The following is a 14,442-nucleotide window of genomic DNA, read 5'->3' on the forward strand; positions in this document are numbered from 1 at the left end:
AGGAATTTCTTAAAACAGTTGCTGCCTCCTCACAAATATGTATTTTTTAAAAAGGTTCAGTTTCACTTAATTCTCTTCACTTTCAAACATGCATGTTGCATTAATTTTCAAAGGAGTGGGGAGAGGCGGGGGGAAGGAGAGAAAGAAGAAATAATGGCCCATGACCATTATCACAGACCGTATTAGGGAATTGGAGCTGGAACTGGATGAACTTCGGATCATTTGGGAGGCAGAGGGGGTGATAGATAGCAGTTATCAGGAAGTGGTAACACCTAAAAATGAAACTAGCTGGGTGACAGTCAGGAGAGGGGAGGGGATGAAGCAGTCAGTGCAGGGATCCCCTGTGGTTGTTCCCCTCCAAAATAAGTACACCGTTTTGGATACTTTGGGGGGGGGGGGGGGGGGGGGGGTGACGTTCCAGGGGTAAGCCACGGTGACCAGGTCTCTGGCACGGAGTCGGGCTCTGTGGCTCAGAAGGGAAAGGGGGAGAATAGGAGAGCAATAGTAGTGGGGGACTCAATAGTTAGAGGCACAGACAGGTTCTGTGGGCGCGAACGAGACTCCAGGATGGTAGTCTGCCTCCCTGGTGCCAGGGTCCTGGATGTCTCTGAGCGGGTAGAAAGCATCCTAAAAATGGAGGGTAATCAGACAGACGTCATTGTCCACATTGGTACAAATGACGTAGGCAGAAAGAGCAGGGGAGTCCTGCAAGAGCAATTTAGGGAGTTAGGTAGAAGGCTAAAAAGCAGGACCTCTAGGGTAGCAATCTCTGGATTACTCCCCGTGCCACGTGCTAGTGAGGCTAGGAACAGGGAGATTGTGCACCTGAACACACGGCTAAAGAACTGGTGCAGGAGGGAGGGTTTCAGATTTGTGGATCACTGGGAAGTCTTCCAGGGAGGATGGGACCTGTACAAGAAGGACGGGTTACATCTAAACTGGAGGGGCACCAATATCCTGGCTGGGAGGTTTGCTAGTGTGGTTCGGGTGGGTTTAAACTAATGTGGCAGGGGGTTGGGGATCAGAACAATAGGTCAGGAAGCGTAGAGATTGGGGATGAGCATGGGGCCAAGACAAGGCTACCTAAGAGGAAGAGCAATCTGGGGGAGGATGAACTCAGTGGGCCTGGAGGTCTGGAGTGCATCTGCTTCAATGCAAGGAGCGTAACGGGCAAGACAGATGAACTTAGAGCCTTAATGCATGCGCGGAACTTGGATGTGGTTGCAGTGACAGAGACTTGGTTAAAAGGACAGGACTGACATCTGAATATTCTGGGGTGTAAGTGTTTTAGGCGAGACAGAGGAGGGGCTAGAAGAGGTGGGGGAGTAGCAATACTGGTTAGGGAGCATATTACAGCAGTACAGAGGGTGGACAATTTGGAAGGATCATGTAACGAGACACTGTGGGTAGAGCTCAGAAACAGGAAGGGCGCAGTCACTATGCTGGGGGTATACTACAGGCCTCCCAACAGCCCACGGGAAGTTGAGGAACGGATATGTAAGGAGATTCTGGACAGGAGTAGAAAAAATAGGGTTGTTGTAGTGGGAGACTTTAATTTCCCTCATATAGACTGGAAATCCCCTAGGGTTGGGGGTCCATTCGGGGAGGAATTTGTAAAATGTGTCCAGGAAGGTTCTTTGGAACAATATGTTGATAGTCCAACTAGAGAGGGGGCTATACTGGACCTAGTACTGGGGAATGAGCCCGGTCAGGTCATCAAAGTTTTCAGTGGGGGAACATGTGGCGAACAGTGACCACAATTCTGTAAACTTTCGGATAGTCATGGAAAAGGATGAGTGTTGTCCTATGGGTAAGGTGCTGAATTGGGCGAAGGGTAACTACAGCCAGATTAGGCAGGATTTGGTGGCTGTTGATTGGGAGAGGATGTTCGAGGGTAAATCCACATCTGGCATGTGGGAGTCTATTAAGGAGCAGTTGATAGGACTGCAGGACAGGCATGTGCCTGTAAAGAGGAAGGACAGGAAAGGTAGGATTCGAGAGCCGTGGATAACCAGGGAAATTGTGGGTCTAATCAAAAAGAAAAAAGAGGCATACATAAGGTCCAGGCAGCTAAAAACAGATGAAGCACTGGAGGAATACAGAGAAAGTAGAAAAGAACTCAATCAGGGAGTTAGAAGGGCAAAAAGGGGTCACAAAATGTCCTTGGCAGACAGGATTAAGGAGAATCCCAAGGCATTTTATACATACATTAGAAACAAGAGAGTTGTCAGAGAAAGAGTCGGACCTCTCAAGAACAAAGGAGGGGAATTATGCTTAGAACCCAAGGAAGTAGATGAGATCCTAAATGAATACTTTGCATCAGTATTCACAAAGGAGAGGGACACGTTGATTGGTAGTGTCTCAGAGGGATGTGTAGACCTGTTAGAACAAATCGCAATTACAAGGGAGGAAGTGTTAGGTGTTTTAGGAAGCATTAAGGTAGTCAAATCCCCAGGGCCAGATGGCATCTGTCCTAGATTACTGAGAGAGACAAAAGTTGAAATTGCTGGGCCTCTGACAGAAATCTTTGTTTCTTCATTGGACACAGGTGAGGTCCCAGAGGATTGGAGGATAGCAAATGTGGTCCTGTTATTTAAGAAGGGTAGCAAGGATAACCCGGGTAATTATAGGCCTGTGAGCTTGACGTCCGTGGTAGGGAAATTGTTGGAGAAGATTCTTAGAGATAGGATCTATACACATTTAGAACTGAATAGTCTCATTCGCGATAGACAACATGGTTTTGTACGAGGGAGGTCATGCCTCACAAATTTGGTTTAGTTTTTGAGGAGGTGACAAAAATGATTGACGAGGGGGTTGGGGATCAGAACAATAGGTCAGCAAGTGTAGAGATTGGGGATGAGCATGGGGCCAAGACAAGGCTACCTAAGAGGAAGAGCAATCTGGGGGAGGATGAACTCAGTGGGCCTGGAGGTCTGGAGTGCATCTGCTTCAATGCAAGGAGTGTAACTGGACTTCCATGTCGTCTACATGGATTTTAGTAAAGCATTTGACAAGGTCCCTCATGACAGGCTGGTGCAAAAGGTTAAATCTCACGGGATCAAAGGTGAACTAGCTAGATGGGTACAGAACTGGCTTGGTCATAGAAGACAGAGGGTAGCAGTGGAGGGGTCTTTTTCTGATTGGAGGTCTTTGACTAGTGGTGTTCCGCAAGGCTCTGTACTGGGACCTCTGCTGTTTGTGATATATATAAATGATTTGGAAGAAGATGTAGCTGGTCTGATTAGTAAGTTTGCGGACGACACAAAGATTGCTGGAGTTGCAGATAGCGATGAACATTGTCAGAGAATACAGCAGGATATAGATAGGCTGGAAAATTGGGCGGAGAAATGGCAGATGGAAGTTAATCCAGATAAATGCGAAGTGATGCATTTTGGTAGATCTAATGCAAGGGGGAGCTATACAATAAATGGCAGAACCATCAGGAGTATGGACACACAGAGGGATCTGGGTGTGCAAGTCCACAGATCCTTAAAGATGGCAGCACAGGTGGAAAAGGTGGTGAAGAAGGCATATGGCATGCTTGCCTTTATTGGACGGGGTATAGAGTATAAAAGTTGGCATATGATGTTGCAGTTATATAGAACGTTGGTTAGGCCACATTTGGAATACTGCGCCCAGTTCTGGTTGCCACACTACCAGAAGGACGTGGAGGCTTTGGAGAGAGTGCAGAAAAGGTTTACCAGGATGTTGCCTGGTATGGAGGGTATTAGCTATGAGGTGAGATTGAGTAAACTAGGGTTGTTCTCCCTGGAAAGACGGAGGTTGAGGGGCGACCTAATAGAAGTTTATAAAATTATGAAGGGCATAGATAGGGTGAACAGTTGGAAGCTTTTTCCCAGATCAGAAATGACAAACACAAGGGGTCACAAGTTCAAGGGAAGGGGGGCAAGGTTCAATGCAGATATGCGGGGGACGTATTTTACACAGAGGGTGGTGGGGGCCTGGAATGCACTACCAAGCAAGGTGGTTGAGGCATTCGTGCTCGGATCATTTAAGACTTATCTAGATAGCCACATGAACAGACTGGGAATAGAGGGATACAAACGGATGGTCACTGCAGGCTTGGAGGGCCGAAGGGCCTGTTCCTGTGCTGTATTGTTCTTTGTTCTATGAATACTCGAAGCAAATGTTTTGCAGGAAGGAGAAGTAATCTAACTCCTTCCATCACATGGTCAATTAGTTTCAAGAAGCAGCTTTTTCCCCTGGTTGCAGTTCTATGAAGAGCGAGAAGATCCAACACAATCTGTACTCTCTGTATTGATTTGATATATCACAGTGTGGTATTAATGACAGTAGGTAATGAAATAGGAGAGGAGGTGGATAACATGGGAAGCAGACTGATAGTTTGCTGGTGCACCCTGGCTGCAACCTCTACAAGATGCACTCCAATAACTCACCAGGTATTCTGGAATAGCACTTTCCATACCCTAAGCAGGTCAAGGGCAGCACACACATGGAAACTCTGCCACCTGCAATTTCCCCTCCAAGTCACATCACGTCGAAAGCTATTACATCATGCCATCACACATGTTTATAGGATTGGTGGTCACATCAACCTGCCTTGGAAATGCATTATTCCTTCATTGTTGCTGCATCAAAATCCTAGAACTACCACCCTAATAGCACTGTAGTTATACTTACATCTTATGGACTTTTGAGAGAGAGCCAGAGAATGGAACTAATTGGATAGCTCATTTAAAGAGATAGCACAGACACATGAGGGGTTGAATGGCCTCCTTGTGTGCTGCATAATTCTACATAATTCTGCATATTAAGTGTTTCAGCATCTCTTCAGAAAGATCAGAGCAGCACATTTCACAGCATGTGCAAACTATGCTGAGTGTGGATCACAAAGGATCTCTGTTGCTACAACCTCAGGTTGTGCTATGGTTTGAACAGATAATGGGCACACTCAAGAATTAAATGTTCTGATGACTTACAGGACAGGCCAGCACTACATTGTGTTTGTTTGTAAAAGTAGCTAGCAAATTTCACCACCTGACCTCTACCTGCTTCCCCCCTCTTGGTTTTAATCAGTCACATGAAAGGAGCATCTTTTTTCTCACCGGGCCGATCCCTTTGATCCGCTAATCTTTCCTTCTCTTCTGGAGGCTGCCCATTCCCAGAACTTTCTGTTTTTATTGCAAATTTCAGTGTGCAGTGAAAGGAAATTAGGGCAAGCTACAGACTGACAGATCCTGACAAATATTTGGTAATCACATCAAGTACATTTTAAAAGGTACCAGATTTCCGGTTTAGCCCCAGCTGAGGCCACAGAGCTAACATGTCAACCCGTCAACTTTGAGGATGCAATGTGCCCAACATAATTGGAATCACATTTCACTGCTTTCTATCAACACACAGTATGTCATTTTATAATTCTGGGAGCCTTGTGCTGATCAGAAAAACTACACAGCTGGATTAAAATGTGTTGAGAAAATGAATGACAAGTTAAATGTTTCCATGGCATAAACCACTGACAACTTTTACATGCAACATTATTAACACCGCAGTTAAATTGTAATTGATTAAATGTGCAACATACATTTAGAATGTCATGTCAGATATAGCTCGGGTCTAAGGGCGATGATTCAGTTACCTTTCTCCCTACAATTCCTCCATTATGCTAAGTCACTTCCTATGATTACAGCCAGGAGAATGCACCATTCCCATTCAGTCATTCAATGAGCGAGGTACCAAACAATTCAGTGGGCACCAGATCACAATGAACATCAACCATCATACCCATAAGGGAGAATGTCACCATCTCTTTGAATTGGAATCAAACAAGTATTCACAAAAATCTTAACTTTGGCCCCCTCTGGCCAAGTCTGTTTCAAACTCCAAAACCAGAATCACCATGTCTCAGGAGCACCAACCCATCTTCCAGGGTAAATGCCACCATTGTATCTCTGGAACTAATTTTGCATCCTGGGAGTAACTGTTTAAAAATGTGAGGACAAGCTTGTAAAGCTGTTAAAAGGTAGATGTGATGCCCAGGTTTATAAATAAGGGATAAATTACAAAAACAAAGACACAGTTCTTATCACACATGTGCCTGGGAGAAACAAGACTTGGTTGGGGGCCAGCTAAATGGGTACTTAACCACTTCTTTCTTACACTGATTTGGTTGTTTGCAATATTAAACTGCAGGCAGGAGTGACACATGCCCACATGCAGAATGGGAATCGGGGCACATCCTCTTGAAATATGTAGATCGAGCTCTGGTGACATAATTGAGACCTGGTCTGCCATTTTAACTGGAGGGCTGAATGGCTGAAAATACAGGTTCAGCAGGGTATGGACAGAACAGAGGTGCAAACTATTGACTCTCAGTTAGAAAGAGTGTAAACAACATGATCAATGATGTCTCCTGGAAAATAACAAGTCGAGAAGTGATTTATTTCTTCAAAGCAGCAGAAAATTGAATATTTCGTAGTTTGGTGTTAACCAGATAGTTCAAGGAAAGCTCTTGGTCCTGACTTCGAAATCGTTTTGTCAGACAATTGCCTTATAGATATTTAAGCCAGTGATTTTCTATTGCATTTCCTAGACCTTTTTTACCTGTTTGGACCTCTTCCCATACTTCTCTTTTTTTTTTAATTTGTGCAATTTCCTCTAAACACCAATTTAACACACACAGCACCAACTTCAATAGGCATTTTGGCCAAGATTAAGCAATGTAACATTATCATCTGCTGATATAAAAACCTCAGTCAAAAATATCCCGCACAAAGTAGGATTTTACTGTGTAGGTGAAGTAATAAATGTGGGATTGAGCAGTAGATAGTAGAGGAATGTGTTCTAAAGTTGGTTGAAGGCCAAAGTTTCCATGGATAATTAGATTTATATATAGTTAATAAATGTCTAATTACAGTTAGAAGCAAAAATGCCTTTTCTTGATAACTTATTTCCCGTAAATTTGTATTATTATTTACAATAAGTGGTGACTCACTTTCAATTAATCTGCATGAAATAATGACATTTCAGACCACGATTTATAAGCTAATGTCCTTGTTCTTAATGGATCTACTTCCCAACATTAGGTAATGAATGGTTCATACAGATAAAACTATGATAAGATGGCAGTAAATGCTTTAAGAGTTCTGTTCTAAGGCAAAACATCTGCCACAATTCAGTGCACAACAGTTCATTAATGAAACACTGGTCATTTAAAACACCTCCAGCATCAACCAACCCTGCATGTACAGATTAATATGAACTATGGAACAAAAGATTTATCTCAGTACGGTCACAGAGTCACACAACACAATCAGCCCATCGTGCTTTACTGTAAAAACTATCCCATTAGTTCCATTCCCCTTGTCTATCCCCACAACCCTGCAAAAGTTTCCTTTTTAAGTATATGCACAATTCCTTTTGGCTAGCTACTGTTAAATTATTTCTACCAACCCTTCAGGCAGTGCATTCCCGTTCATAACAAGTGCATGTAATCTTCTGACTTGATATCTTATGGGTTTTATCAAACACAAAACAGAAAACTTATTTTTAAGAGTACAAGAATAAATATAGCTGATAAATAATTATAATTGTCATCTTTGCCATGGTCTAATATTCAACCTTTTTCTGCCAGTGGTCAAAGTCCATAGAAGATCAATGCTTTGGAATATTATACAATCTACCATATCTTGAACATGACGCAAGTGCAGTGAGCTAACTGCTGGCGTCAGCCAGAGACTGTCTCCACTGTGGTTCATTCAGACCACACATACTGGGTGGTGATGAGAACAATACAGAATACAAATGGAATTTTTTAAGAATGGGATAAAAAAAAGTTGTGGAAAACAAATTTATTCCCAAAGGGACTCATAAGGGATGCAATGTTTACTTTGATAGAATGGGGCTCCATTGCGTGAAAGGGTAGTGAAGGCAGGGACCCTCATAACAAGAAAGAAGTATTTAGATGTGCACTTGTGATGCCAAGGCAGACAAGGATATGGACCAAGTGCTGGAAAATGGGATTAAAATAGCTGAGTGATTTGTCTTTGACTGGCGCAGACTCGATGGGTTGAAGGGCTTTTTTCCATGTTGTCGGCCTCGATGACTCGCAGACTATACCAAATATTAAGGATATCCAACATGGCTTCATGCCTTAAAAATCTAATCATAAATTTTGAAGAAGTTACGAAGTGTGGGGAAGAGGAAAGCACAGTAGACATCGTCTACTTAGACTTCCAAAAAACCTTTGATAAGGTGACACACCAGAGACTGCAGTTATTGATAAACATCTTTATTACCTGTGGTAATATATCGAGCTGGATTGAAAATTGGCAGACGGGATGTGGCGATTAGAATTTATACATGGATTCAGATCTGTTTGGAGCTTACTTACCTGTGGTGACCCACAATGAATGGTGTTGCATTTTTGCTATTTTTATTCATCACCTAGATGTAAATGTTGGGGGAACAATCTGAAAATCTGCACATGACTGGAAAATCTGTGCGAGTGATAGGACTGTAAAAAATGCTCGGCTGCTTCAGGTGGATATTAACTTGTTAAGGGATTCAGCTTTTGATTGGCAAATGATGTCTACTTTGTCAAGAACAGATAAAAAGGCCTATTATTTTGTCCTTGTACAACACCTTGATCAGGCTGCATTTGGAATATGGTGCCCAACTTTGGGTTTCCTCACATTGTGAAACTTTGGAAAAGGACAACCACGAGAATAATTTCCAGTATGAAATATCTTAGTTTTCAAAATAGGCCACAAGTGTTGGGACACTACATTTTAGAGAAGGGTTGACTTCGGTGTGATCTGAGTGAAGTTTATGATAAAGGGGATAGATTGTGTTCCAATTGATTGTTTGTACCAATTAAATAGATTCAGAGATCACAATTCTATGATTTTATAAAGGCAGGAGAATGGCACTAAGCCATGATGCTCATTTGGAGACACGATGCAGACATGATGGGCCAAATAGCCTCCTCCTATGCCACAACAATGTGATCACAATTTTAAGCTATGCAAAGCCAGATCAACTCTGTCAGCATTGGCTTAGTTGGTAGCGCACTTGTCATGAGACAGAGGTCTGTGGGTTCAAGTGCCACACAGACTGACACTCTACTGAGGGAGTGCTGCACCATTACAGATGCTGTATTTTGGATAAGACACTGTCTGCTCTCTCAAGAGGACATTCCACAGCACCATTTCAAAGAAGCGGTGTCCTAGCCAATATGCTTTTCTCAATCAACATCACTTGAATGGTTTATATGGTCACCATGTTGCTGTTTGTCGGAGCTTGCTGTGCATAAATTACCTGCTGTATTTCCTACATTACAATAGTCGCTACACTTCAAAAAATTCTTTGTTGGCTGGAAATGCAACTGCGACATGCAACTGTTGCGAAAATGTAAATCTCTCTTTTTATCTAGGTTGCATATTGTGAGATGGTTCATTTCCCAAAGGGATTGTGTGCCTCTTGAGCAGGCAGTTGTATCATGTGATGAATGCCGATTTACAGGATTCTTTCAAGTGAGAGCTGAACATGTTTCAGATTCAGTGAGGATCACATCTTACAATTGGATAGCTTCTTCAGGGAGTTTGTGGCCAGAGATCTCCTGGACTACTTCGGATTGCTTAGATGGATGGATGAGAAATTTCTCATCCCCTATTTGGCTGGGCTTTGGTTTGGCTTACTGCCTTTCTCACGAGATCACAAAGAGGTTTTGCTTAGTAGCCAACAAGCTCTTAACATTAAGATTCGGAGAGCATGCCCTCCATTGGCATAAAGCCAGAGGGTTGCTCAGTATTGAGATGGCTGGTTTGTGATGGACTCGGATGCTACAAGAGGACTCTTTCAGAATTACTTCCTTCTATACTCTGGACCAGATCCTTAAGTTACAAAGTTGATGGACTACTGCAGCACATAGCATCTGATGACCTATCCCTCCAAAGCTATGCCCAGTGTATTCCACCTCTACATCACCATTTCTTAAAAAGGAATTGCAAACCTCTGTGGATGGCTGGAGACTAAAGCACCATCCTATCCCAACAAACCTAGGAGACACTCTAGAAAGGACTGTGGGTGGCACGGTGGCACAGTGGTTAGCGCTGCTGCCTCACAGCGCCAGGGTCCCAGGTTCAATTCTGACCTCGGGTGACTGTGTGGAGTTTGCACATTCTTCCCGTGTCTGCGTGGATTTCCTCCGGGTACTCCGGTTTCCTCCCACAGTCCAAAGATGTGCGGGTTAGGTTGATTGGCCATGCTAAATTGCGCCTTAGCGTCAGGGGATTAACAGGGTAAACATGTGGGGTTACAGGAATAGGGCCTGGGTGGGATTGTGGTCGGTGTAGACTCGATGGGCTGAATGGCCACCTTCTGCACTGTAAGGATTCTATGATCTGATGAAAACAGCAGCAAAGGTCAAAACCTGAAACAATCTACCAACCAAACCTGCTGGCTCTACATGTGGTGCTACTCCCATACTCTGGACTTCATCACTTGCCCGACCGTACCACGTAGCAGGATACTGTATAACTGTCTGACACAGGACATCACGCACGCACACGCGCACACACACCTTGTGGACATTCAATTGAATGCAACAATGCACATCATATCTGGAAATTCTGGGTAGCCAACCTCCACCACTTGGGCCTCAATACAAATCCCTTATGCACTTGCAGAGAGAGAATCAAACAATGCTGCACATTTCTGATGAGTGTCTCTGTTCCAGATTAAGTGGCGGACTAATTACCTTAAACTCAGCAAATGAAGAGGCTGCCACTTGGCTTCCAACATTTGCATTCATTAAATAATAATAAAGAGATTACACGGTTTCAAAACATCACAATTGTATGGGACAAGCTGGCCAAAGGATCTTTACCTGTGTGTCATCATTCATTTACCCATAACAGATCAACGGTTGAATTTGGTACCTTCCTGGTCAATATGGCTCAGTTGGATAAACTGGCTGGACCACTGGGAGAGTTAGCAATCAGAGAACATTATTACAGCGATTTATAGGCCTGTCTTTATTTTAGTGCTTGTTTCAGTGTCCTGTACTTTGTTTCCTTAATAAGTTTGGACAGTTACTGCATCTGCTTTACAGATGCACAATTTATAAAACTGATTTTCATTATTTCTGCGATCTATGCACTAACATGGTAAAATATGACCACCCTAATAAAGTTCAGATAATTGTGGCTCCCCATGAGCTAATTCCTCGTCATCCTCTTTAAATCAGGAATATTGAGCAGGCTTTCTTGCTGAGACAATACATGGAGAAGCTGGGCATTGTGAATGTTTCTGCATGACACACCATAAGGAGGTAAATTTATGTCGTCATATACGCATGCATGCACATGTCTGTTTTGGTTCTGGGTTGGATTCGACACTGGGTAACAGAGTACGAAGCAAGTATATGCAGCTCTCAAATACCAAGTCAACTCTAATGTAACTTGGCAAGAGAGAGTACCCAATTCCTTCGCTTTCAGCAGAATAATGTAGCCTGTCGGGCCAGAACCTAAAGTACCATTTGTTGTTTGTGTACTGCAGAACAAATGGCAACCTACAGTTAAAAGACAAGGGGCCAAATATTCCAATATCAGCACAATCACTTTGGAGAGACTAACTCGGGTAAAAACATGTTTGGACTGTCTTAAGATCTCAGGTTACATCTCTGATGCTCGACATAAAACACAACTTGAAACATAAGCCAGGCAATGTCATGCATCATTCCAAGAATTAAAGACTTATTGAACTCTCCTTAGGTGGTAATAAAAATGGCAATCAAGAGACACTTCTTTAAAATGGAACTGAATATTTATGAATAATGATTAGCACAAATTTAAAAATCAATGAGAAGGCCAGCAGCAGTCTGGATATTGAAAGGAAGAAGTAACTTGCTTATGTGGAGTCTTTCATGACCTCAAGATGTCCAACAAGATGTTTAATAGCTAATGAAGTACTTCCTTTTTAAAAATACAGTACTTGGTATGCTGAAAATGCTTCACTTCAGCTCTCCCGATTCATCATCTCAGCAAAAATAGGTCTGTCCACATATTTGCTATTGTCGGACCTCATCACTATCTTCAAAGTGAAAAATAACATTCATAACTGTACCAAAAAACATAACACCAGCATACCCATTATCTTCTGGTGTCCAATATAAAACAATTCATTCATATTATACAGATAAATTCAACATGACAACTTACTCTGTTGAAGTTTTCACTTGGTCTACAGATGGTGAGTTTAAGTCACTTGCAGATGTGGACGTAATTTTTGCAGAATGGCTTTGGGAGTCAGGCTGTGCTGGCTGAATGGAAAGCACCTTTGAACTTTTTACATCAAACCCGGAAGGACTGTTAGGGCTCAGTCTTTCAGGGGTTGGGCTGTGCGGTCTTGCCGGTGCTGGACTGGTTGGCCTAATCGCTGTTGATACGTCAGCCATGTTCTGTCCTGAAGAGCGCCTGTTTTTCCGTCCTTCATCCCCGTTTGGGGTCAGCTTCCTCCGGTCTCTACGTGCATTTGACATCTGTCCATCATCTTCACCGTCCTCATGCTTCAGTGCGTTCTGAGTACAGGAAAGTCAGAGTGAGATCTGGAACACATTTATTGGCGGAATTTTACCGTCCATGGGAATTGGAGTGGGCGAGGGGCGGACTGTGGAAAGGTCCGTTGACCTCGGGCGGGATTTTACAGTTTCGGGATGAGCTGGTACTGGTAACACAGACCTTTCTGCTTGGAGGAATTGCAAACCATGGAGTGGCATTTCTACTGTCAAGTTCTGAGTGAAAACAATTCAATAATTTCACAGTTTGCACTGAGTATTATCACTTTGAAACGAAGGACAAATCACAGTCCAGGGTCTTGGTAGTTCTCAGTAATACACCAAGGTACAAGCTTTTAACAGTCTACATTTGCCTGGGGTTAACTAATGGATGTGATCTTACTCACACCTGGTTTTCATCACTCCACCATTGGCGGCAGTGCCTTAACGGCTTTGGCCCCCAAGCTCTGGAATTCCCTCCCGAAATCTCTCAGTCCTGCTTTAAGGCACTCCTTAAACCCTACCAAACTTTTGGTCACTTGTGCTAATATTAGCCTGAATTCTCTGGTGGTTCACGCTGGCGGGATCTTCTGGTCCTGCTGACGGCACATCCCCTTTGCAGGTTTCCCAGCAGTGTGGGATGCAGGCAATGGGAAATCCCATTGACAGCAGTGTGACCAGAAGGTCCCACTGCCAATAAATGGCATGCGAGAAACATGCCATGGGGAGGCCAGAGAATCCACCTCCCCAATCGTCTTTTGTGAGTTGGTGTCCAATTTGTTTTGACAACGCTCCTGTGAGACCCCTTGAGATAGTTTACCACATTAAAGATGCTGCATAAATGGAAATTGTTGTTAGATTTGAGGTAGAGTAAAGAAAAATGGAGCAGCAACAGTCTAGTGAGATCAATAAATGTCTCCAGCCTTTATAATGGTTGCACTTTGAATGGAAGTGAAGGGGGGTCTGTGCAGACTTGAGCTCTGCCAATGAAGTTGACGAGTCAATTTTTACAATTTTTGTGTTACTGAAATCAGAAATATTTTCAAAATAAACCAGAAACACTCTTTTTACTAAACATTTTGCCAGGTTTCCTCTACAGTAGGTTGTTGTTCCCCCTCACGTGCCTTCTGTCTACGTACAGCTGTGGACCAGAACATTCTAGTAAGTCAGCTCTTAAAGGCCTCAAATAGAAAGACAATAAAGGAACGGGGAGAAAGGGGGAAAAATAGAGAGTTCTGGCTGAAGGTTTAGGACAACAAGGCACAAACACCAGCGAGAAGCAGCTGAAGAGCAAAGCAATAAATGTGAATATTCTATATACAATTTACTTGCCCTGTAAACTAAACATTTTCCCAGCACTTTCATGTTGATTATCCATTTCTATACAGCCCAAGAAAGCTCAACAAATTATAATATTTATAATTTGTAACTGTGTTTGTATAAATATGAAGGGGGAAAAAAATCTACTTCAAAACAAATGGTCATTTATACCAAAACCCTGATCATGATCTGGAATAACGACAAAGCTGATGATTATGGATGAACTCAGCACTACCCAATACTTTCCAAATGGTCTTTTAAGAAAAAAAAAACCTGAGATCATTTTGAAGAACTCTAAAAATAGCTCAGTTATGCCTTATAAGGAATCAGAGATCCGAGCGTTGCTACACAGTTAATCTGTGCGCAGCCAAAACTTCAAAAGCATTATCACATTACACAAACAGACAGGTTTCCTATTTTGCGAGTGCCATCTGATTTTATCTGCTCTATCTGACTTATCTGTGGGTTTTTACACCCAAGTTTCATGTGACAGTGAGCAATGGAAGCATAAAAAGTACAGTATTTTAACACATACTTAGTGGAGCAAGAGAGAAATACGGAAAATCTGAGGAGTGTTTGGCATG

At 42.9% G+C, this 14,442-nt stretch overlaps 1 protein-coding gene across 6 annotated transcripts in view; it reads right to left on the reverse strand.

Annotated features, from left to right (window-relative positions):
- The window catches only part of fhod1 (formin homology 2 domain containing 1), a 322,304-nt gene that overhangs the window by 85,800 nt on the left and 222,062 nt on the right, over positions 1 to 14,442 (reverse strand). For all 6 annotated transcript variants that reach the window (XM_078211000.1, XM_078211005.1, XM_078211004.1 and 3 more), the window contains exon 10: positions 12,204 to 12,562. In XM_078211000.1, the coding sequence (XP_078067126.1) occupies positions 12,204 to 12,562 (359 nt within the window). The remainder of the gene's footprint in view (positions 1 to 12,203; positions 12,563 to 14,442) is intronic.

Source organism: Mustelus asterias, chromosome 4 (genome assembly GCF_964213995.1).
Source record: "Mustelus asterias chromosome 4, sMusAst1.hap1.1, whole genome shotgun sequence".
In the NCBI taxonomy this organism is placed as follows: Eukaryota; Metazoa; Chordata; class Chondrichthyes; order Carcharhiniformes; family Triakidae; genus Mustelus; species Mustelus asterias.